The sequence below is a fragment of the Mytilus trossulus genome, chromosome 10 (assembly GCF_036588685.1).
Source record: "Mytilus trossulus isolate FHL-02 chromosome 10, PNRI_Mtr1.1.1.hap1, whole genome shotgun sequence".
Classification (NCBI taxonomy): Eukaryota; Metazoa; Mollusca; class Bivalvia; order Mytilida; family Mytilidae; genus Mytilus; species Mytilus trossulus.
The window spans coordinates 34,524,073-34,549,704 of record NC_086382.1 but is presented as its reverse complement, the minus strand read 5'-3'; the positions used below and the strand labels follow the sequence as shown (position 1 = coordinate 34,549,704).

The following is a 25,632-nucleotide window of genomic DNA, read 5'->3' as shown; positions in this document are numbered from 1 at the left end:
AACTTATTTAATGATGAAAGAAGATTAACAGCTGTTTTGCAAAATGTTGAATTGTTCAAAGTATAAAGGATTGTCTACCAAGGAGTACAAGATATCTTATAAGCAGTATTTTGCAAAACCTTTCTAATTTGTGTTTCAATTGCCCTTCAATTTCATACTAATTTTGCATTTCATTTTTTTTTTTATGAATCTTTTGTAGGCAAAATCATAAGCCTCGTATCATTGATTAAATTTTATGTGTACATTTGAACTCAATATAAATTATTTCCCTTTAATGACAGCAGATCAGTAATTTGCATAGAAAATGTTATTCGAATCACAATTGCACAATAACTTCATCTTAGAAGACAAAGCTATAAAATATACACCTACAAAACAATGTTTTGAACTATTCATTTATAATATTTATTTATGATAGAAGTTTCCTTGTTAAAATTAGACCATTTTATTCAGTGACTAATACTATAGTAAGATATTATTTGTGTTAGAAATGATTGGCAAAGGTATCAACTGACTGGATCTGGATGGTAAGTATAACTTTTTTATTTTACAGCACTCATTTCAAACTAACAACATTTCACTTGAGCAATCTGCTAAAATATTTTACCAGTTGATCAGTTAGTTGGAATAGAAATCTGACTGCAATTTGGTAAACTGTTTTGGTCTTTGCAAATGTGATACCCCAAAGGTCACTGGATAAGCACTGTAACTACTTCCTTATCTACATACATGACTGAGGAAAGCAAATTTTCAAAATCTTAACTGCCAGGTCATTGTCATGACTGTAGAATATGTTCCAGAAACATTAGGAAGGTTCATTACTCCAGATTTAACCTTCAATACATGTAAATGTTATGCTGCCATTACTCTAGTAAAAAGATTATCTGTCGAGTTGAACCTGATTTATCAAGGACAAAGTGAAATGCAACTTATCTATATAAGATAAATGTACTACATGTATTTGGTCAGATAAACTATAGAACTCGTACAGTAGCCTTGGCTCTGTGTAAATACATGTACTTTTGAATATTTTTACCACTTCATTTTTTTTTAAGGGGAAGTACATGTTGTTCAAGTTTAGCGAGGTTAGAAAACAAGATGTCAGTGAACTCTCCGAACTAAATTTTGTACATTTTGATCTTCACTGAATAGTTTGAGTGAACAAAATGGTTTAGGAAATGCTTTTCATTTATGTCTGTATGCATTTGCCCTTTGGCTAAGATTTCCGTTTAATACAATTAATAAAACTGGAAGTCAATACACAACAATGGCATACAAAACATTCAATATATAAATGTCTGCTGTGGGTAGACTCACAATGGCGTACAAAACATTCAATATCCAAATGTCTGCTGTGGGTAGACTAAGTTGGAAAGGACTTTTTAAAATAATTGTTCCTTCATTAAGTTTTAGAATCCCTTATGGCAGATTTTACAATAAGAAGGAATTATTGTTTTTTTGTATCCATCAAAAAAGCAATTGCTGAAACTGTGAAACAGACTGTGTAATGGAGTAATGCATTATGTTATTGAATAAAATGTGTCTTTCTGAGTAAATACAAATAAAAATTACTCTGTGTTTGTGTTTTTTGTTAGAATTAGAGGGTTTTCAATTTCAAAATATTGGACATGGAATAGACATCATGACCTACTTTACTGACATCCAGCTTATTTGGAGTGGAATTTTGAAGTATTATTTATAAGTTGAGCCTAATAACATGGACTTATATTTTAATAAAAAGTCTTCTTTTGTGTTTTAATCATAACTTTAAGGCAGATTTTTTTTGGTAAAGGCTAAAAAAGGTAATTTAATAATATTGTTGCTAACGTCACATCTTTTCCGTCCATTGTGGTATGTCACGATCGCAATTTTCTTGTTGGTTCTCAGACAGGCCATTGTAGTTATTTTTATCCCGGGTTTTATAAATAATTGAAAATAGCAATCATATTAAATTTGGATGACGTAAGGGGGTCAAAGGACTGGAGGAATCAATATCATTGGCTGTTTTATTTTTTGCGAACGTTACTGCTCGAGGTTTCCGTCCTAATCAGTGTCACGTGAGCAACATATATTTAGATCTGTAACTCTCCTGTATAGGAGTTACGATATCGCCCTTTGCAGAAATAGATTCGGAGTCAGTTCCTTCACATGATGGGGAAGCAAAGAAGGTCAGTTGTATGTAATATTGTTACAAGAGGACCTTAAATGTATTCCGTCCATCAAAAAGACGTTCGCAACAAAGCGTAATGTCATGATAGTAGATGTTGCTAATGTTACTATTACGAATTGGTTTCTTGTGTATTCATTTGATATAAAGTACACCTACAAATGACATTCTGTATATTTAGAAATTCTAAACCAGACTGTACAATTTTATTACTCCAGGCATATATTAAACATCACTGTGTGCATACATTTTAACTTTTAAAGATGTTGTTGCTCATGTGACATGTCCCAATGTCGCTAACGTTACTAATTTATGTCTCCGTCACGTTAGCAACATGAAAGTAGGAGACAGAACACAATACTGTAAAATCTGCCTTATACAAACTTATTTAATGTACTAAACAAGTTATCTTCTTCAAGCCATTACAAAATGACAAAAATTGGTTTGCCACATCAGAAATCTGACAGGGTTCCCACTTACAATTTTTAGATGAGTAAATTTTGAAGAAAACAATATCGGTGCCTGATGATTCAACTCTGCAATAGAAATAACACAGTTAATGCACTAACCTGAATATCAGCTATCAATTCACAGAAAAACTCCCGTACATCTTCAAAGGGACACTCATATGCCAATCTAACAAAGTCTGGTAAATGTTCCTTCAGTAGAGGATGAGAACCATTTTTCTTTCCATTGCTCATAGATGTACCGTTTTTCTGTCCATTGCTCATATATATGCTATTTACAGGGCTACCATAACCTTCAATCCACGAGTCTGTCAGTTTGGATATCATGTTAAGACCCTGCTTTCGTATAGACTCATTCCGTGTAGATAAACAATGAACGAGACGAAGAGAATCCTCATCTCTAACTCCACTTGCCATGGATGTATCTATAAATAGAAACAAAACATACCAATAAATGCTCAATACATATATATATATATCACCTAGGCCTTGGTTTTTTATACTAAATAGTCATACATAAAATTTAGACATCAGTGCTCATAGATTTTTCAAAACATCATAGAAGAAAACAAAGATTCTTGGTTATAAATTAACTCCATATATACAAATTTTGTAATTTGAAAAATGAAATAACTAAGTTCGCTGTAAAATGAAATAATAGTTTCATACGAAATTTGTTGGCCTATTTATATCAATAAATCTGAATGATAAAAAATACATTTATATGATGATACAATGTACACACAAGATAATTCAGGTACAAATTGATGGCATTAAGTGACTCACTGTAAAACATGGTAATTAGAGGTTACACTCAGATCTTTGTCCAAGTCATATCAACTTAGAATAGACATTGATATACAGTGTGATATTTCAGAGTAAATAACGAACAATACCCACCATTCACTGTGGACATCCAGCACCAAAATTATCTTGTGTGCACAAATACTGTGTAGTGTGTTATGAAATAACATCCCATTAAATATTTATTGAAAATTCTGACCTCATGTTTATGTAAATAATTTGAAACAGAACTAAAATCACAATGAACAATTCACGACATTGTAAACTTTACGTCACGATTCTATCTGAATATAGAACCATTGTTATGATGCTGTATTTAGTACATTGCAAGTTTTGATTGTGACGTAAACGTTGTTATGTGTAATATAGTGTATGTTCTTTTATTTATATTTTTGTTTGAGAATGTTTATCAATATTGCATACCTGCCTTCGCATTGAGTATTTCTTTTTTTTATAAATTTCAAAATATCCCTCTTTGACAATAAATAAACTTTGTTTTCAACCCCTTCAGATTGGTTTTAATGCATTGTGAATTTTCATCAAAAATACATCCCCAAACATATCTTAAAACTCAATAGTGAAGCTAATGATTTGTTACTTTCAAATAAATAATTGACAAGTCCGTATATAACAAGAAAGAACACACTGGAATGTCTTGTCTGCTTTACTGATCAGGATTGATTTTCTGTTGAAATTTTTTAAATATGTGTTTTCTACCAGAGATTGCTTCAGAGGGGGGACAGGCACCTGCCTTTTCTGGGTAAAAACATTTGGTTGATTATATGGAGAAGCACTGACACATGACTGGAGGCATTCAGTGAGCCCTCACTTATGAAAATTTCTGGATCCAACACCGACTACAGGTATCAAATAAAGTTAACATCATCAATGATTTATGAAAATGAGGTCACATTCTTACATGTATGCACCCTTCACAACATTCATTTCATTTTTAGCTCATTTTTTGCTGATTGAATTTGAGAAACAGACCTAACCACAAAAATCTGACAATTAACTACAGTATCAGAATTCTGATAATGACAGAAAAAAATTACATGTCAGATATAAAAACTAGTACCCTATATAGTATATACCCAAATGTACATGTTTTCAAAGCATACAAAAATGAGGACATGGACAATAGAAGTTTTATGGTATATTTTTGTAATATATCTGTCATTATTAACAGTATTAAATGGCAGAAAAATAGTGATTTTATGTGTGCTTTACATCTACGATTTGTATACATACTGATACATCTTTACAAAAGAGATGCTTGGACAATGTACTGGTATACAGATGTCTGACCGGTAATTACCTCCGTTAATCAGAGCGCTGTTTGAGATCTGCCAGGGTGCAGTGGTAAAAATGTACATCCTAATCAGCATTATCAACGGAGACATGTCACTTACTTATGTACAACCAACCATCAAGTGGAGATATGTCACTTGCTTATGTACAACCAACCATCAAGAACAATCCCGAACCCAACACAATGGAATGTAAGGGCACTTGGACAAAATGTTGGAAGTCTGTTGATATGTATAGTCCAGGTTGGAAAGAACCACCTAGCAATTCAACAGGACAGACTAACCGAATATTGATCTGTAGGTGTAAGTCAATATGACTAACCAACCCCCATTCAACCCCCCCCCCCCCCAATAAAGTAAAGAGATGTTGATGATTGTAGGACCAGGGATAGCTTGATTATAAATGAACACACCTGTGAAAATAATGATAATTTGGTAACAAAGTTATAGTTTTACTTAGTACTATGTTTTCATAAGGTAATTTCCACAAAAAATGCAATACGTTTCCTTTTTCACAATCTACATAAATCAGCTGATCCGACGTCCTTGTGCCGGATGTCATGACATCTTCTGCAAGGGGGTTTTCCGTGCATTTCACCCGTTTGAGAAGATATCTGAGGGTTATATGTGTCAAATGGTATTTTGTGAGACTTACCTTTGTCATTTGTTGAAAAGATAGTTAATATTAATGATTTACACGAAAATTGTGTCTATAAATGATAACTTGCTACCAAAACGTCCATGATGAAATTCTTAATGATGCGACGGAAAAATCTAGAAAGAATCCGAGATCGACGTCCTTGACTTTAAAGTGGGCGGGGTTCACCTATAAAGCAACGAATGAAATTATAATGCTTATTCAGCAAGATAAATCAGAATGGTTATCGGCAAAAAAAATATTCCTATTTAGGAGGGGGGGGGGGGGTGAAATAATACAAATTAACAATTCGATAGACGATTTAACTTAATTAGGAGGACAATTAAATTTTTAAGAAAGCGTTTGCTTTATTTTCACATTTAATTAAGATAATTTCCAAAGTATTTTTTTACCGTAAAAAATTCAAACCAGAAATGGCAGAATAGATCAATTTTCGTTATGCAAGCAACTTTAAATTTAAAAAAAAACGCTATGTACTATTTATTTTGAACAAACATTCTAAATAATCATAAAATTCTATACAAATCCTTGATAAAATTCAATTACATAATAAACATATTACATTTGTAGGCTGGGGACACTGAATGGCGGAATGCAGAAATGCTCAGGGTCCCACTGCCTAGAGGGGGCGCTTTATTTAAGATTTAGTGATTTCTTATAAAATTAACTAAACTTGTTCCACAGAAGGGGTCGGGTTGATGGGAAAACTTTGCTGTACCGGCGAATGACAATATTATCTCAAAAACCTACAAGCAATCGCTTAGCCAAAACTATAGATCACTCATGATTAACAGTAATAAATATCATCATGGTCAGCTCCTACTAATAAACTATCAGAAGCGGATTCAGGGGGTGGCAGGGGGGAAAGATTGGTTGCTTGTATAGGGAATCACTGAAGCGTGACTGGAGCGGCCCCCTCTTAGGTCAGTCTGTGGGCCCCCACTTATGCCGGAAAATTTCTGGATCCGCCACTGACTATTAGAAAAAACATAACTTAGCTAATCTGTAATATGCAATTCAACACGTGTGTTTATTATAAAGTGGTAATGTTTACATAACTTTGATATATTTATATTGATAAGTTCTTATGTGAGAAGGTATAACAGTTATCATATCAATATTGTTATTTATATACTAGAAAACACCACGCCCCGTATATATCTAATGATTAGATCAATAAAAACAAAAACAAGAAAATAATTTTAGAGTTTGACGATGACTGAATATCAATTTGCGGCAGTTTATCATAAGATGAGTGTGTGTAGTCAACTCTTGGAATCTTTAGATATAATATGTCAGCGGACAAATTGTCACAAACGACGAAACTAGTTTGTGTGAATAAAACTGAGAATGGAAATAGAGTATATGTCAAAAACACAATAACCCGACCAATTAGCAGAAAACAGCCGAAGTTCACAAATGAGCCTCGGGTCTTTAAAGCAGTCACTGTCAGACAATCCCGCACCTGGAGTCGGGCTTTAGCTTTACTGTGCAGTGAAAATAGACGTCTTCATAAACCTACCACAACGATGAACTAAAATTAAAAAAAAACATAGAAGACTAATAATCAAGAGGCTCCTGACTTGGGCCGGCCCAAAAATACGGCGCAGTTCGCAGTTGTCCCACTATACCCCTAGACAAATTGGAAGAAAGAAACACACAGCAATAGTCGACATATTTCAGAGGCCAGGGCAGAGTAAATGGAAGGAGATGATTCCAATTCAATCCTCTCAGTATATTATTCACCGAAACATTTTTAATTGATTTTTCTGTTTGGCCTGTCTTTTTGGTAATTCTGGATAGTGGTCTAGCTTTAGTTTGCACTATACCCAATTTTATTTTAGATTTCAATGGAAGTAATACATTTATACCAGGCAAATAGTGGCGTGCCGTAGAAGTGGATTCAAAGATAAAAAAAGGGGGAGTCTTTCAGAAAACAAAAAGCAAAGTAAAAGAAAGCAGTCTAATAGTGATAGTTATTGACAGTCCGATTTTGTTTTAAGATTCCACCTTACATGAATACATAACAAAATATATGATGATGCCGTGTATAGAGCTTGTTATTTAAGATGCGATCAATGTTATCGCTTCTGTATCGGTCCTTTGAAAAAAAATTATTCTTACAGGATATACATTTAATATTCGCCTTAACCTTGTCATTAGATCTTTATCAGCTGCAGTATACTAGGGTACTTGCATTGGTTTTGGGTGGGGTTTTTTTTGCATTTTTTTTTAAACATAACACAATATGTTTGCTGTTTTCCCCTATAAGAACTTATACATCCGCTCGAAACGTATCGTTTAGTGTGTATTTTAGCATTGAGCTAAGTCATGCATTTATCAGACTGCTAATACATTTTTCCATGCACTAGATCCGTTAAGGATGCAATAATTGACATTTAAAATTTTTAGTCTAACAAAACAAAAAATGTTTAATTTTAGTTGAAATCGAGCATCGAACGAACTTTCAATAATTGAGTCATCTTTGATCGATACTTATTGTCTTCTTTCAATTTTTCCATTTCGTATTTTTGTTTTAGTTTGGTGATGATCTAAACTGAAAATAACAACATTTATGAGTTTAGCAGTTCCTTTCGCCTGACTATCGCAAACGCAGTTCGGTATTGAAAAGCACACCAAAAGTTTCGAAAAGTACGCACGTAAAGTTGTAATTAAAGTTTTATGTTACCATGATCAATATTTTAAATTCAAATATAAAAACAACTGTACAGTTTAGGAAAAGAGTGACGACATTGTAAACCATCAATTGGAATGGCATGTTCAGGCTTCATCTTTGTTTTGTTTGTTCTTACTGGTGTTTCGGTAGGCGTTGATGCTTCCTGTAATGCAAAAAGAGGTCACGTAAATAATGCTTCGATAATTTTGTTCTAATTCATTGTTAAATGTTACTATCTTAATGGCAAAATGTGTTTCTTACTTTGTTTAAATTGAAAATGAGAGATAAAGAGAAAAAAGTAATGCGCAATAGAAAATTCGAAATGAAACTGGCGATGCCATGGCAAAGAATGAAAGACGACCAAAAGACAAACAAGTCGACAAAACATTCCATGATAGAATCTAAGGACTAAGCAACAGCCAGGAACCCGATGCTCAGCATAGGTAGTAGATCCTGCTTCACCAGTGGAATCCATCGTGTAAATCATGGTTAATACAAATTCGAAAAAAAATTGCATCCGGTCATGTCACAGGACAAATTTTCGTTTTAATCCGTTACACAAATGGTCAACCAACTTCGTAAAACTTTCGAAGTGCTGACTTCAATTTAACCACATGGAACTCTAGGATTTATAACTTCCTTTTAGAAGCAAGTCTTGATGATCAAGGAAATCCTGATACATCATGCATAGAACTCTTTTATTTCAGGAAAAACAACATGCGTTACGGAAGATCTTCTGGAAATGCTAATTAGAATTAATAGTCGGAAAAGTGGGAGTGGTGAGTTAATTATTTACAATCATATGATATTGTCAGTGACTATATTGTCTCTATTAAAATATTTGACACATATAAACAGGATCATCATATAAAAGGTTGAAATTTAGACATAGATGAATTTCTTGAAGATCACATCAATTCTAAACGCATTTAAGCTTATAAATAAAGGCAACACTAGTTCAAATGTCATAAATTGATTAACAGAAAACAAATCCGGGTTACAAACTAAAACCTACCAAACTTCTTAACTTCTTAAGCATGGCGGAAATTAGAGCCCGTGAGTATGCCCGGTATTGCGTCCATCTTCAAGGTAATTGCGAATGCGAAAATGCAAAACCAAAAACCATTCGCGTTCCACCTTATGACATTGCAGAAGCCATGCACAATATAATGATAACTCATTGTTGCTGAAGTTTCGGGTATCCTAACAAAAAGGCATTTCCATTTGTGTTTCAAATTAAATGGCTACTCTTAAAATGTAAATAAAAAATACCATTGAGGTTTCAAAATAACCTTAATTGGTCTGTGTTTCAATATGAAATCTTCGTGATTAATCCGTTTTCCCGCTTGGTGTAAAACGTCTGACTGTCCCTTCTTCTGATTATGTTTGCTCTCTTGCATTGAAAGGACAGATTCATTATAACTCGGTTTAGCATTGACAAGCGGAATAAAATAAACAATTAATATTAATTTTAGCAAAGTTTCGATTTACTTTCTAACCAACGATTTAACTTATTTTACATATACATACGCTTTCTTTATAATTTTAAGCATCTGTAAACTGCAGAATGGGGAGATATAATAAGTAAGATCTTTTGAGAAATTGATTAATTCTATTGCAGATGAAAATATAAAATCTGCTTTCTACGCCTCACTAAAAGGGGATGTCTCTTTATCCGATTCAAACAAAGTGCTAAAATTTGAAGATGTACGGGTGAATAGAGGTAGAGGATATGACTCCTCTACTGGTATCTTCACTGCTACGAGGGACGGATTGTATCATTTTAGTTGTGTGATTTATGGGGACAGGGGAGATGATATTGGTTACCAACTCAACAAGAACGAATCTATATACGTGAAGGGATACTCAAACAACGGAGCATACGAAGCCAGTACTCTCAGTGTATTGATGGAATTAAAGAAAGGAGATCGGGTTTATATCCAGCATAGACACAAAGGCAACACTGATAAAGTAATTGGTAGTGACCATTCATCATTTGGCGGCTATTTTTTGCAAGAATAAAATCCTGAAAATAAAGTAATGAAATATAGTAAGAGGTATTGTGCTCGAACGCAAACTCCTTTTGTTTAATCGCTTTGGATGATGAATGCCCGATCCTAGATATTTCAAGTTCCAGTCATAATTCAGTTTCATGTATTTTGTAGCCTATTATAAGTAATGGTGAAAAATGGAAATTTCATGATATAGAAATAATGTTGTAAGCTAATCTAGTACATGAAAGTAGATTTTCACTTTTATAATTTTGTATCAAATACGGAAATCTTTGATTGATTAATGCTGCCATAGAACAAAATATTCTTGTATAAATGTAATTCATGTTATAATTTAATTATTTTTTTAAGACATTTACGTCAAAGTCTGATGAACCTGTCTTTGTATTTGCGTTATGGTTTCATGTGTTTATGAAATTGACAAAAAATAGCTAAAGGATAGTGATTATCCATTGGATCCGATAAGCTAACCAATGGCTAAATTAATCCATAGTTTTAAGCAACCCAGTCCTGTTCTATAAATCGAGGAGACAGCCTGCACCACAACTTCCACTTTAAGTTGATTTAATCACATCATTTATACGAACATTTGTCCGATTGAAGATTTAACCGCATGATTTTTTTCAAGCATTGTTCCTATAGTAGATTAAAATTCCCACTTTATAAAACATTGGTCGATTATTCGATTTAACAGCATCATTTCGTCCTATGGTACTATATTTATATACAAGTCACGTTAACTGAAGATCTGTGAAAGCAGTGAAAGTACTAGTAAAAGTGATGACGTTATTATCTTTTAATAATTTCCCTACTTATATAAGCATCATCTATACAGGGATTGGTTCGATAGAAGACTTAACAGCTAGCATCACTAGTTTAACTGTTATGTTTTATTCTAATATTAATGGACGAACGCTAAATGATGGTAAATGGATAATTTGTCAAATGGATTATTTTCATTTACCTGTGTACATTGTTCTATTTGGCGATATTTTGTACAAGGTTATGATTGTCTCTCTGAAATTGTTTTTACATCCCACCCCTTATTTTGTTGATTTTGTATTTTCATTGTGTCATATATATATATAGATCAAATTTATTCGTTCAGTGTATGTTCACTTGTGTTGATTTGTCTCTTATTTGAGTTAATCCGTTCATTTCAATTGATATTTTATGGTGACTTTCTATGTTGTGATGTTACACTTTTATGCTAGGGTGAAGGTTGGTACCTATTAAATCGTTTAAACCCGCCGCGTTGGTTTGCACCTGTCAGGAACCTGATGTTCAGTAGTTGTCGTTTGTTGATGTGGTTCATACGTGTTTCTCGTTTTTCGTTTTTTATATAGATTAGCCCATTGGGTTTCCCGTTTGAGTGGTTTACACTAGTCATTATTGGGCCCTTTATAGCTTGCTGCTCGGTGTAAGTCAACTTAGGCTCCGTGTTGAAGACCGTACTTTGACCTATGGTGGTTTACATTTACAAATTGCGAACTGGATGAAGAGTTGTCTCATTGGCACTCATACAACATTCTCCTATATCTATTTAATTTTAATGTATCATAATATATCTGTATTAAGTTCAAGTGCAGCTTCGAATCGAATTAGATACATGACCCTCCTTATATAAAACACTTATTTGAAAGCTTTGACACCTCGGAAATCAACTTACGTCTATATATGAACAACATACTTAAGTGACAACTTATTAATTCACCAGATAGTGTACCAAACGATACGCAGACTCCAATCAAACAAAATTTTATGGTTTAAGTGCACATTTTATTTTCTGTAAAGTGTAGATCATAAGAACATCCAAAATGATTTTCTTTCAATTCGTATGCTTAATTTTACCAATGTTTGCGATTTTAGCCATCTCGATTGGTTCAGAGGATCGAGTCCGGATCCTTATCGGCCTGTTCAAAGTTTGATTTTGAGGAAAAGGTGCTGGAAAAACTTGTGCGCTTGGAGCATAAAATGGAAGTATACACTGAAAAGATGAAACTATGGGAAGAATATTTCTCTTCTAGCATTGAACATAAAATGAAAGTGTATGCGGAGAAGATGAAGCTCTGGGAAGAATCTATTTATTCCAGTCTGGATAAAGTGGTCGAGGCGAAGAAAAAAACAGAAACATTTGTTGAATCACATCTTCAGGACCAAACGCGGTTTAATGAGTGTTTCTTTGAAACCATAGACCATTTTAAACTGCAGTCTGAAAATAAAACTGAGATGTACGATACAAAAATGAATACGCTGTTGGATTCGTTTTCCTCTACAATACAAGAATTAAGTGAAGCTGAACGTAAAATAGAGAATACAATGCAGGCATCTCTTCACCAAGAACAAAACAGATTTGATGCGTCGTTTGATAAACTTGTGGAACTTTCAAATCGTTTCAATACCTCTTTGCAAGAAATTGCTTTAAAAGAGCAGAAAGGTATGGTTCTTTGTTACAGTATATTTCATATAATTGTACATGCACTTACTTACATGCTAATTTGCTATTTTTTTTTACACATACAGCTTAGTTTTCTTAAACCTTAAACAGCTCAAACAGTATGCATCTTTATTTCTCGTTTGAATTGTTTTTCATTTGCCATTTCCGGGCCTTTATACATACCTTCCAACTGTCATTATTTGAGGGGGATTCCCCCATGGAGGCTCCCAAATTAAAATTATATTGTAGTGATACAAGTGTGGACACAGATCAATGTGGATAATATGTTTGGATGTTTTACAGCGTTTTTGACAAAGGAATTTCTCTGGTTTATAGCTTACGGTACCTGACCCAAAGGGCCAAGTGAGCTTTTCTCATCACTTGGCATCCGTCGTCCGTCGTCGTCGTCCATTAACTTTTAGAAAAATCTTCGAAACTAAACTTGGCCTAAGTCATCCTTTATATGGTGTCTAGTTTAAAAAAAAATATCCGATGACCCCGCCCATCAACCAATATGGCCTAAAAGGCTAAAAGGCTAAAAGACGAGGGGTAAATGGAAGTGTTGGGCTTACAGCTTTTGTTTTGATTTGTTTGATTTGCCCCTTAAATCAAGGTGAACGACACGGGCTCTTGAGAGCTACTAGTTCCCATAGGGTTCTATACTATTAATTGTGTTGCACAATGACAGCCAACCTAATGATTATGATAGAATATGTTTTACATCTTTGATTTTGGAAACATTTTGTATCTAGGAGAGGAACACATATTAGGTCCCATTGTTCATGATTGATTTTTTTCTGTGGGAGATGGTATCTGAGAACATGTATTTGCGTACTATTTGTATGGTTCTTAGTATTTATGTTACTTTGTGGTGAATTTTCCCAGTACCATAGGTAAAAAAGTTCTTTTAAATGTCAAAATTGTTTCTCAGATTAGTAGACGTTTAATGGTTTTAAGTAATGAAAATGCCTGACATGATGCTTTGGGGCAGATGAGCTAGAAAGTAAACTTCTGTGTTATTTTTTATTAATTCTTCTAAAATAACTTCTCCAAAGCCTGGTGAAAGCAAAATAACTTCTCCAAAGCCTGGTGAAAGCAAAATAACTTCTCCAAAGCCTGGTGAAAGCAAAACAAAATTTTGACCAGTTTGAAAATGAACCTTTGTGAGCATGCTTCAAGGACTCATAACTGCTACAGAAGTCATCTGATAAAAATTTCTAATGGATATGAACATTTACCTTATACGTCTAAATATCTAAAAAGTTATAGTATTCAAAATGAAAAAGGTATTGCAAAAATATTCTCGTTTTCAATTTTTTTTTGTTATAGATGGATATAAATATTAGTGAAACCAGTACAGTAAGGCAGTTTTGTTGTGGTATGAAAGTGCAGAAACACATTTACCGTCAATTCACATAAATTTAAAAATAAACGAATGAATGATAAATGTTGAACAATGAAATATAATTTTAGAAATCAATTAGGCCAGGTAGAAATATAATTTTAGAAATCAATTAGGCCAGGTAGGCCTTAAGCATTTTGTTCTTTTTCTTGTTGACATACTGAATGAACTTTTACACCCAGGACTGAGTCGTCAGTAAGCAGTACAGATGTATAATAAAAAGTGTAACAAAACCACCTAAAATCATATTGCTAGAAGCACAAGTTGCATTGTTTGATAAATTTGTGTTTTTTTTAGCTCACCTGGCCCAAAGGGCCAAGTGAGCTTTTCCCATCACTTGGCACCCGGCGTCCGTCGTCCGTCGTCGTTAACCTTTCCAAAAATCTTCTCCTCTGAAATTACTGGGTCAAATTAAACCAAACTTGGCCAGAAATTTTCAGATGAATCGGACAACCCGTTGTTGGGTTGCTGCCCCTGAATATGTAATTTTAAGGAAATTTTTCTGTTTTGGGTTATTATCTTGAATATTATTATAGATATAGATAAACTGTAAACAGCAATAATATTCAACAAAGTAAGATTTACAAATAAGTCAACATGACCGAAATGGTCAGTTGACCCCTTTATGAGTTATTGCCCTTCATGGTCAATTTTTAACCATTTTCATAAACTGTAAATTTTTACTAACATTTTCCACTGAAACTACTGGGCAAAGTTCATTATAGATAGACATAATTGTAGGCAGCAATAAACACATAACCATCACCAAAACACAATTTTGTCATGTTACCATCTGTGCCCTTTGTTGTTTAATATTCACATAGACCAATAGTCGTAAATTTTTGTAAATCAGTTTAAGAAAATATTTTCCACTGCAATTACTGCGCCAAGTTCATCATAGATACAGATAATTGTAGCAACAAGAATGTTCAATAAAGTAAGATCTACAAACACATCACCATCATCAAAACACAATTTTGTCATGAGTTTATCTGTGTCCATATTTTGATATGAACATAGACCAAAGGTGAGCGACACCGGCTCTTGAGAGCCTTTAGTTTTCGTTTGTACATAAATTTTAATGAGAGCGTTAGTTGTCTCGTTTGAATCGTTTTACATTTGTCATTTCGGGGTCTCTTATTGCTGATTATATATATATAGGCTTTGCTCATTGTTAAAAGCCATACTGTGACCTATAGTTGTATAATTTCTGTGTCATTTGGTCTACCGTATTTTGGAGAGTTGTCTCATTGGCAATCATACAACATCTTTTTTTTAATATATATATACATGTATTCATTAGTGTTTAATAAATCTGTTTCTCGGCTCTTGTTCTAACTCATTTTGACAACAGCAACTAATTGTTAAAAAGTGACATTTTCATTGCAGATAAACAGATTAGACCTGCATTCTTCTCAACATTGTCGAAAACTTTTGTTTTATCCAATTCTAACAAAGTGTTGATATTTGAAGGAGTAAAGGTCAATAGAGGTGGAGGCTACGATCCATTATCCGGGATCTTCACTGCTAAAAGAGATGGATTGTATCATTTTAGTTGTGTGATTTATGGGGAAAGTGGAAAAGGCGTTGGTTATCAACTCAACAAGAACGACTTATTGTATGTACGCGGATATTCAAACAACGGAGAATACGGAGCAAGTAGTATAAGTGTATTGGTTGAATTAAAGAAAGGAGATCGTGTTTATATTAAGCATAGACACAGCGGCCAGACAGAGGCAGTTATTGGAAATGATCATTCATCATTTGGCGGCTATTTTTTGCAAGATTGAGACAATCAAAATAAAAATAGAATTTTAGTTGTGTCGTTTTTTTTCAAGTGAATATAAAAAAGAAGATGTGGTATGATTGCCAATGAGACAACTATCCACAAAAGACCAAAATGACACAAACATTAACAACTATAGGTAACCGTACGGCCTTCAACAATGAACAAAGCCTATACCGCATAGTCAGCTATTAAAGGCCCCGATAAGACAATATAATACAATTCAAACAAGAAAACTAACGGCCTTATTTAAGTAAAAAAAATGAACGAAAAACAAATATGTAACACATAAACAAATGACAACCACTGAATTACAGGCTCCTGACTTGGGACAGGCACATACACAAATAATGTGTCGGGGTTAAACATGTTAGCGGGATCCCAACCCTCCCCCTAACCTGGGACAGTGGTATAACAGAAGAACATAAGAACGAACTATAAAAATCAGTTGAAAAAGGCTTAACTCATCAGATAGATAAAAAATACAAGTGGACGTTGCCGGGTACTTATACATCCCGACACAAAAAGACGCAATGAACAGATCTGAGAGTACTCGCAGTTATCTGACAGCTAGTCAGTCAAAGCCACTAACAAATAATAAAAAAAATCATGCCTCTAAGACTAAACACCCAATCCGTACACATCCAACATACAATGGATTTAGTGTAAAGACGTCATAAACAGCCAGAAAAAAACACGACCTTGTGCAATGCCAAGTAACAGGTATCGACAGATTGTAGATCCATGAAAATGTATATGTATATAATTTAATTTTGGATGTAACGCGTCTTCTGATTGGCCGTGACGTTATTTTGGTATGTGCCCATAGACATAATTTAGTCATGTGACCGTGACGTCGTCAATGTTTTTTCACGGTTTAAAAAGGAATTTAGAAATTAAATTATAAGAAATGACTGTTATATTTTTTCTGTCTATTCGAAATAACATAAAAAAATTGGTGCTCACTGTTAAGGTGGTATGGGTGTCTTTCGCCATCTTGGATTGTAAAAAACAGAGAATCTACGGTCCGTATTTTCTATCAAGTTAGCAAAATTTGATGCAGGAATGCAGATTTTTAGTGTGAATTTTCATTTAAAGAACCAATTTATAGGAATATAACTTATAAATATTAATATTTTTACAAGTGTAGATTATTTTTGGTTGGTTTTTTGAATATTTTCAAATTGGCAATTTAAGGGGAGGTAACTCTAAAACAGTGCATTTTCTGAAGGACTCTTCATGAAATTTTCCTATTTTGTCTTTTAGCCGGAAAAAACGTACGGTGACCCTATTTTTTCTTTTGATATTCTCAAAGCATTGTCTGAAAGCAATCTTTTCCTAATTTATTTTACAATTCTATCATTTTGTTCAGTTTCTATTCACAAAATGTTGTTTTTTCCTGTATAATCCAATCAAAATTTGTCATTTTGTCACCACCTGTAACTTGAGAAAATGCACGGTGACCTATCATTTTTATAATATTTTTGAACATGTATCAATAGATACTACATTTTGACAAAGTATGAACAAATTCTATCATTTTTATTTTAGACTCCCATACCACCTTAAATAACCCGCCGTACGCGCGTTATTCAGTGTGCACCACATTTTCATGTTATTTCTTCATAGACAGAAAAAATATTACAGTCATTCCTTAAATAACATACTAGTAATTTTTAGTTAGCTTTTCAATAATCTACTGATAACAAAATCAATATTTATACCAATAAAAACAATATTCAATGATCTTATTACAGTGTTGAATAGGTAACCTTTTAGAATAAGTTTATTTAAAGGAGCAACAAGTTTACATGGATCATTTCTAAATCTAACTAGTTATGATTCAACAAGCTAAGCTTTAGTACACTTCTGCATGCACACAGTTTTGGTATCAGGAACCACACTACATATACCGTTTCCTGCCGTGCAGTTGAGGAACAAAAAAAAACAATAAAAGCAGACACGCGAAGGTGTAATTAAAGTATCAGGTCCTCATCATAATGATTTTTATTAAAATGTATAAACAACTGTTGAAAACAATTTAGTACGCCAAACGAAAAACGTCTTACTGAAATGGCATGGTTACGCTTCATTTGTGTTTTGTTTGCTCTCATTGATGTTTCCGTAAGAGTTACAGCTACTTGTGATGCACGAAGAGGTAACGAAAATTATTCTTGAAATACCGTTAAAGCTAATTTCCTAATGCTAGTGGAGTAAAAACATTTAAAACAGTACATCGTTAAGATATTACGTTAAATGCAATGATTGGAACCCTCACAGTTATAAGATTTAATTTTCCTGTAAATTCATGCAAATCAAATCGAAAAAAATCGAAAAAATACACTTGATATATAAAGAGGAAAATTTTTCGGGCCCTAATCTATTATTGGTAATAAATTGTCTTTTGTTTTAGGCAAAACAACATGCGTTACGGAGGATCTTCTGGAAATGCTCATGAAAATTAAAAGCACTAGAGCTAGAGATTGGGGTGAGTTATATTTAATATCACGTGATACTGTCTGGTACTATTCCTCTATAATTACATTAGATATAAGTTTCATTATAATACGTTATTCTGATTGGCTAACTGCACATCACATGTTATTCCGTAAACAATTGCATTAGACAATAAAATTAATCATGCTTTATGACACGAGGTCCCACAATAAAGTGCACAGGTGAATTAAATAAAACTGGATAAAAATCGTGTTTTCATGATCCTAGCTAACAAATGTAATTATAAGTATTGAATGCTTCTTTTTGTAACTTTATATGGTTGTAAAAGCGTTAACCGTGCGTACATTTTTAGAAGCGCTTTTTACAAAATGTACTCCTGTCAACGCTTTTACACCCCAAAAAAATTACAAAAAGAAGCATTCAATTCTTAAATGACAACGCAATATTGAAACACTACAGCATAGTATAATCTTCAGAGTTTTTTAAAATCCCGCTACATCTTATATTTACATATGTCCCTCGTCTTGTAGGATGTCGTTTGTTGATGTGTTACATTTCTTTTCGTTCATTATTTTGTACATAAATTAGGGCGTTAGTTTTCTCACTTTACATTTGTCCTTTCGGGACCTGTTATAGCTGACTATGCGGTATAGGCTTTGCTCATTGTTGAGGGCCGAACAGTGACATATAGATGTTAATTTCTGAGTCATTATGGTCTCTAGTGACAGTGGGGAGTTGTCTTATTAGGCATTGACACCACATTTTCTTTTTATATATACTCAATAGTCTTAAATAACACTGTCTTTGCTATGCTTTTGTTCTAACTCATTTTTACAACTAAATCTTATATTGTTAAAAAATGACGTTTTCATTGCAGATAAACAGATTAGACCTGCATTCTTCTCAACATTGTCGAAAAATTTTGCTTTATCCGACTCTAACAAAGTGTTGATATTTGAAGGAGTAAAGGTCAATAGAGGTGGAGGCTACGATCCATTATCCGGGATCTTCACTGCTAAAAGAGATGGATTGTATCATTTTAGTTGTGTGATTTATGGGGACAGTGGAAAAGACGTTGGTTATCAACTCAACAAGAACGACTTATTGTATGTACGTGGACATTCAAACAACGGACCATACGACGCAAGTAATATTAGTGTATTGGTTGAATTAAAGAAAGGAGATAGTGTTTATATAAAGCATAGACACAGTGGCCAGACAGAAACAGTTATTGGAAGTGATCATGCATCATTTGCCGGCTATTTTTTGCAAGATTAAGATAATAAAAATAAAAATGGAATTTTAGTTGTGACGTTTTTCTAGTGAACATAGTCTATGTTTATTTGGACCCTTTGAGTGTCGAATGTTCAATTTAGATTTTAAATTCATTTTACAAATAGACATATCATGAACTTTCACAAAATATCCGTTTTCCAGGAGTCGGTTTCACCAGGAACATATAATATTGACGATATACTGTTCCCATGCAGGTTATCATATACGCACACGCAAAAATGTAACAACTATAAGATTGGTCGTATGTATATCTTGACAATTTGTTATAATGTCATAATGTTGCAAGTGGAAATGCCAAAACACTATCCAAAATATCGAATACTAAATACATCACTACACATCTTAGTGACATGAGGGTCAGTCATCAGTGTATTGATGGAGTGCTGAATTTTGCTAAAGAGCACTTAAATTACTTTTTCATTTTGTACAAAATAATGAGATTCAGCATGAGTACTTTCAATACTAACTATATCCAATCAAGTTTGGGGAATAGGAAAGTTAAGAACTATGGAGTTCATTGTCTTTTTCGGGTACCACGATTTCCCGAGAAATACAAGAACAACGTAATATCCCAAAAACAAACTGATTATATCCGATTTTTTATAAGTCCCGTCAAAGACGGGAATTATTATGGTATACAAATGTCCGGTGTCCGTCCGTCCGTCTGTCTGTGGCGTCATGAAACTTAATATAGTTGTTTCTTATGATGGTCAAATGATCTGTATACTTTTTGGTGAAAATAAGATTAAAACTGTTTGAGTTACGGCACATTGTAACTTTAACAGGGGTGTGGTTTTTTCACATGTCGCACCGTATCTCAAAAACAATTCTTTATTATGGCTTAAAACTTTAAACACTTCTTAGTTATATTAATCTTAATATCTGTATACTTTTTGGTGTTGATTCAAAATTTCATATTTGAGTTATTGAGTATTTTGTAAAAAAGGGGGAGGGTTTTTTTACATGTCGCGCCATATCTCAAAAACGATTCATGATTATTGCTTAAAACTTTACACACTTTTTTGTTATATTAATCTAAAGATTTGTATAGTTTTGATTCAAAATTTTATTTTAGTGATTTTAGTTTTTTGTAAAAAAAAACAGGGTTGGGGGTTTCACATGTCCCGGCGTGTCTCAAAAACAATATATGGTTATTGCTTAAAACTTTCTCAGAAACTATTTATGATTATTGCATAAAACTTCCTCACAAGACGTCGGGCGTATCATGCACTCATGGCGCAGCTGTTTATATAGAGAATAATACATGGCAAAATCCGTATCATATGTCGTATCATCCCGAGACATCAATATCAGCCCAAGGGCCTTTAGGCAAAATAGGAAATATAACACTTTTATTGAACACGTTTTACATGAGACTGGGAACAGTCATCTTGGCTTATATGTTTCTGCCTGAGACTACTAAAACAAATATGACATAATGCAATAGTAGTATTATGTTTCAATTACACTCAGTTACCGGGGGTATTTCCGATTGAGTTTAAAGCGAGTTTATGATATCAAAACTTAGCCTTCTATAACACTATATAGTGTTACAGTCAGTCTCAGATTCAATGCTTATAAATCATCAGACGGAAACCAAACCGACAACGTCATGTGTCAAAAAAGAACGGTACAAAAACAAAAATTCGTGCAACAGCATCCGAGCAAACACAAAAGAAACTAAAACACAACAGACTAAGCAACACGAATCCTGCCACATTACAGGGGCGATCTCAGGTTCTTAGAAGTATAAGAACATCTTGTTCCACATGCAGCACCTGTCGTGTTGCTCATTTTAAAAATTACAAACCCAGGGAGAAGTTTTATTCGGTAAGTCACATTTGGGAGAAAGGAGGAAGGGGGTGTGGTCACGACGATAGGGACATATCCTTAACATATCCTTCGCCATCTATGAAACAGATATTACATAATGGTCAACCAACTCCTGAGGCGTCCGTAGAATATTCGGAGGAACGACTTCAACTTTACTACTAGGTACACTTGATTTGAAATAGCTTCCTGGCGAGCAGCAAGCCTGTATCAAGGAAATCATGACAAGACACACAAGCCATGCTATGGTATATCGTATCAACTGTGAGATATATGCTCCATACAAAAAGAGAATCAGAGACACAATGTAGTTTATGTACTTGTTAGAACTCTCTGAAAATCCGTGTTTACCTTGTCATGTTATAAAATCACGAACACTTTCTATGGTTTTCTTTAGTTGTAATTTGATGTCCTTTTGTGCTACAAGGATATTGATGGCAAATTTTGGTTAACCCCTTTGAATATTTCTTTCACATGGGCAATAAGGAAAGACCTTAACATATTGATATCAGCCAACCGTTTGTTGTTCAGGGGCCTTATGTTGAGCTTGGTGATATTTTTTAGTCTTTGGGTCTCATTAATGAGCATTTGCTATTTCAGTAAAGACAGCTAATAGGGGTCAGTGACAATATTGTAAATATAAAATTAGTATAGGATGGTAATACTGAGGACTTTGTTATCATATTTGATTCAATTTTCTATGATAAAAAAACCTTTGAAAAATGGTAGCATTCCCTGGTGATTTTTGGTCTGCTGGGTAGAAAAAAGGGCATTGCAAATAAGTTTATTGTAAAAAAAAAAAGAAGATGTGGTATGATTTCCAATGAGACAACTCTCCACAAGAGACAAAAATGACACAGGAATTAACAATTATAGGTCATCATACAGCCTTCAACAATGAGCTAAGCCCATACTGCATAATTGGGTTTATATATTACTTTTGAAGCAAATATGTTGATTAATTTTCCATCAAATCTTTCTTTAAAGTTACAATTTTATTCGGACCATAGTTAAATTACTGAACCTGGTTTCTTAAAATTGGGAATTTTATATTAATTTGCTTTTTTTGAAACAGGACTTGAAAATGTATTTTATATATTGTTTTATAATTCTCTTTAAGCATACTTTGTACATAACACAAACTCCTGTTGTCCAACCACATTCATAAATTCAGAAGTACAGCTGTAGGCTGTATTATAGGGTAGGTATGTATGGTTTTTATATCTGCATGTTGAGCTTTTTGGGCGTGCTGTCAGCTTTTCAGTAACTGAGAGCAATGTGTGTTACAACAGGAATAAGATGTGGTATGAGTGCCAATGAGATAACACTCTATCCAAATCACAATGTGTAAAAAGTAAACTATTACAGGTCAAAGTACAACCTACAGCATGCAGCCTTGGTTTAAACCAAACAGTAAGATATATAGGTCCCCAAAGGACTATTTCAATGTTGTTTTACCAAAACCAGTAATTCCCTGTCTACTGTACATTCTTTTATAAAAGTGACTGTTTTTTTTTCCACTAAAATTTGAAACACAACGTTTTTATTGCAGTATTGTCTTGTTTATACCTGCTACTTGTTTGTGTGTGTCTACCAAAATTAATAAAATTGTGTTGATACTTGATATTCATGATTATGATCCTCAACTATTTGGTAGCCATTTATCAAGATAGTGTCTTGATACATATAAAAAACCACTTGTCTATCATTGAATAAGTCATATATTGATTCCTGAATGCCTTTTATTCTTTTGCTTGTTGGGAAAATATCTGTTCATTTCCATGAGGTTTGTCTTTTTCTCATTATTTAAGGCCATATGGTGACCTACAGATGTAGACTTCTGTTATTTGGTCTCTAGTGAAGTGTTGTCTCATTGACAATCATATCACATCTTCTTATTTTAAACTCCTTTTACATATTATGGTATACTGTTGTCTAAGTTCAAACAAGTTCCAATAGGTGATAGCACATTTTTATTCACTAACAATATATATGGTGTATAAAATACTGATTCTAAACAAATAATAAAAAATTCTCCACAATAAAATAAAATTATTAAAATTATCACAGTTTCGTGCATGATATAAAAATTCTTATTAAAACTACTGCTTAAGTAAATATCAGAAAAATAGTAAATAAAAGTATTTTGTGTAGGTCTACCTATAAAATATAATTTATCTAAACTAAATCTGAAAATGCAGACTGAAATAAATAAATAAAAGTTCATGGAAAGTAAATACTGGTACTTCAACATCAGAAAGCTGAATAGTAAATTACATTAATTTATCAAAGTTTAACCTGCTGGGGGCATCCAAATCTTTCATTTTTACAGATGTCTTTGTCAAAGAATATTTATCTAATTCAGTTAAATAAATAAATGTATTTGCTCTGTTTAAATTGTTAAGTATATGCTTCTGAAAATATAACACAGTATCCAAATTCTAAGTGGAGAGAAAATCTATATGTACTAAGTTGAACCTTCTTTTTGACATATCAAGGACCAAGGAAAGATTTACATCATCTCGCCAAACATTCAAATCTATTTTAAAGTGTTGACCTAATACGGATTTAGGCAAAAGAAGTTTGCAAGATTGTTGCAACAACAAAAAAAGGCCAAATGAAAATACATATTCATTAAACCACTTTCATATGAAGCTTTTATAACAGCAAGCAACAGACATCTATCCAATTTAAAATACTTAAATACCCAAAATACAAAAGATAAGAAAAAATTGAAATATCTTTAGAATCCTTCCTGTTGTAAAGATAAACTAAAGATACTTCACTGACCATTTAAGGTATCGGCATAAAAGTTAATCCATTATGTAGTAAGATGAATTATGTTTAGTTTTATAAGTAAATCATTTGGATGGTATGTTTTCGAAAAAATGTGTTTGGACAGACAGCCAAAACAAAGATCCTTAAGTTAAAATTATAAATGAGGCAGTCTTGAGTAGCATGATTGAATAACAAAATTTAAAAGCCATTACAAAAAAATAGGATTTGACTAGGAAAAATTAGATCCTGTATAATATAATTTATATAAAGTAAGATGCACTTGTTTAATCTATAACTTGTAGCACAGTTTGGACATTTAGCTTCTGACAGAAATATTGATTCAAAGTGAGAAAGAAATTAAACAATACAAAATAGCGCAAAGAAACATATCCAAACTTTCTATTATTCAAACTTATTTTACACATAGGATCTTACAAACCGGTACCAAAATAACATTCAAATAAATAATTTAACAAATAATGATCTATAACACCGGAATCAATGGGTAAGACTTGCTGGAACAAACAAACCACATACAGACAAAGTGGTAAAAGACACAGACTTAATCCAAACTGGGAATGTAATTATACCTAACCTATGGCAAAGACTTCGCAGTCATTTTCTTACATATTTAAAAATCACAAATTGCCCAGTATTGAAAAAAAAAACATAATATAAATAACAATAACAATTTCTCTAACTGGGTTTATTACATTTTAGAGGGTTAGAAGAAAGCAAAATGGGGTCAATACTATCTTATGAAACAAGTGCCGATGGTGAAAGTTGTGCTTTCAGCTCTTAATATTAACAGAGTAACAGAACAGAACGAAATGTTATCAAAGAGCATAATAAAGCATTTATGAAGCCTAATTCAAAATTTAAAACACAAACTGAAACGACTTAGCTAAAAATAAATAAATAAACTAAAATTACAGTGGATAATAACATTATACAGTTATAATACTAGGTAATCTAACTAGATACCAGCATAAAAAAGTCACTCTAATTCACTCCTGCCAATAAAAATGTCTGCTTTCCAAAGTTTCCATATAAAATTCAGAATTTTCAATTACATGCAAGATCTATCTTAATCAGGTTTGACAAGGGATCATAATCTAGTAGATCAATAAACCATATAGAACCAACTAAAACCCATGTAGGCCACAATCTCCAGCCACTGATTGCCAAGTACGATTTAATTATGGTAACATTTACCTCCAAATACAGTAAATAAACAATAAGAGAATTGATTATCCATGGCCGATTGTAATGAGAGCTGAAACATTTAATGATTGAAAGCAAAGCAGGAAGCAATCTATTAACATCTAGATTTGGTAGAAAATGTGGACATTATTTTTCTGGTAATGTCTTTTCCTTAATTGATAAGAGTATAAAATTTAATAAGTTTACTTATTTTATGAAACAAGTTCACATAAAAGTTAAAAGAAGCAGTTATGGTAAAGACATACATTGATTTTTTTGATTTTTTTTTTTACAAAATTTTCTTTCTGTTTTAGCTGCCAAAATTGATAAAAAAAGTAAAAAAAAGAT

The 25,632-nt window shown here is 33.0% G+C and overlaps 4 protein-coding genes across 5 annotated transcripts in view; 3 read left to right on the top strand and 1 right to left on the bottom strand.

Moving 5' to 3' along the window:
* LOC134687258 (sestrin homolog) overlaps positions 1-5,536 on the bottom strand; it is a 50,876-nt gene extending 45,340 nt beyond the window's left edge. Inside the window, exons 1-2 of the mRNA XM_063547401.1 lie at positions 5,404-5,536; positions 2,737-3,059 (exon numbers count right to left, since the gene is read on the bottom strand). Coding sequence (XP_063403471.1) covers positions 2,737-3,051 — 315 coding nt within the window. The 5' untranslated portion in view covers positions 3,052-3,059; positions 5,404-5,536. The remainder of the gene's footprint in view (positions 1-2,736; positions 3,060-5,403) is intronic.
* The window catches only part of LOC134687259 (complement C1q-like protein 3), a 29,374-nt gene extending 18,657 nt beyond the window's left edge, over positions 1-10,717 (top strand). Inside the window, exons 1-3 of one of the 2 annotated variants that reach the window (XM_063547405.1) lie at positions 8,159-8,263; positions 8,791-8,862; positions 9,705-10,717. In XM_063547405.1, coding sequence (XP_063403475.1) covers positions 8,179-8,263; positions 8,791-8,862; positions 9,705-10,105 — 558 coding nt within the window. In that variant the 5' untranslated portion in view covers positions 8,159-8,178 and the 3' untranslated portion in view covers positions 10,106-10,717. Of the gene's footprint in view, positions 1-8,158; positions 8,264-8,790; positions 8,863-9,704 lie in introns of those variants that run through there. The other variant, XM_063547406.1, reaches the window with a different exon arrangement.
* A 1,063-nt stretch (positions 10,718-11,780) lies between these two features.
* On the top strand, positions 11,781-15,751 carry LOC134686190 (heavy metal-binding protein HIP-like). Its single transcript, XM_063545865.1, has 2 exons — positions 11,781-12,532; positions 15,324-15,751. Exons 1-2 carry the CDS (start codon positions 12,070-12,072, stop codon positions 15,722-15,724), a joined length of 864 nt encoding a protein of 287 aa, XP_063401935.1. The 5' UTR covers positions 11,781-12,069; the 3' UTR covers positions 15,725-15,751.
* Positions 15,752-17,774: 2,023 nt separating this feature from the next.
* Positions 17,775-19,455, top strand: LOC134686189 (protein HP-25 homolog 1-like). Its single transcript, XM_063545864.1, has 3 exons — positions 17,775-17,878; positions 18,134-18,208; positions 19,055-19,455. Exons 1-3 carry the CDS (start codon positions 17,794-17,796, stop codon positions 19,453-19,455), a joined length of 561 nt encoding a protein of 186 aa, XP_063401934.1. The 5' UTR covers positions 17,775-17,793.
* The last annotated feature ends 6,177 nt before the right edge of the window (positions 19,456-25,632 follow it).

Coding starts and splice junctions, on each gene's coding strand:
- LOC134686190 (XM_063545865.1), top strand. CDS start 12,070: ATGGAAGTATACACTGAAAAGATGAAACTATGGGAAGAATATTTCTCT. Junction 12,533..15,323: donor TGCTTTAAAAGAGCAGAAAG/GTATGGTTCTTT, acceptor TTTTCATTGCAG/ATAAACAGATTAGACCTGCA.
- LOC134686189 (XM_063545864.1), top strand. CDS start 17,794: ATGGCATGGTTACGCTTCATTTGTGTTTTGTTTGCTCTCATTGATGTT. Junction 17,879..18,133: donor TACTTGTGATGCACGAAGAG/GTAACGAAAATT, acceptor CTTTTGTTTTAG/GCAAAACAACATGCGTTACG. Junction 18,209..19,054: donor CACTAGAGCTAGAGATTGGG/GTGAGTTATATT, acceptor TTTTCATTGCAG/ATAAACAGATTAGACCTGCA.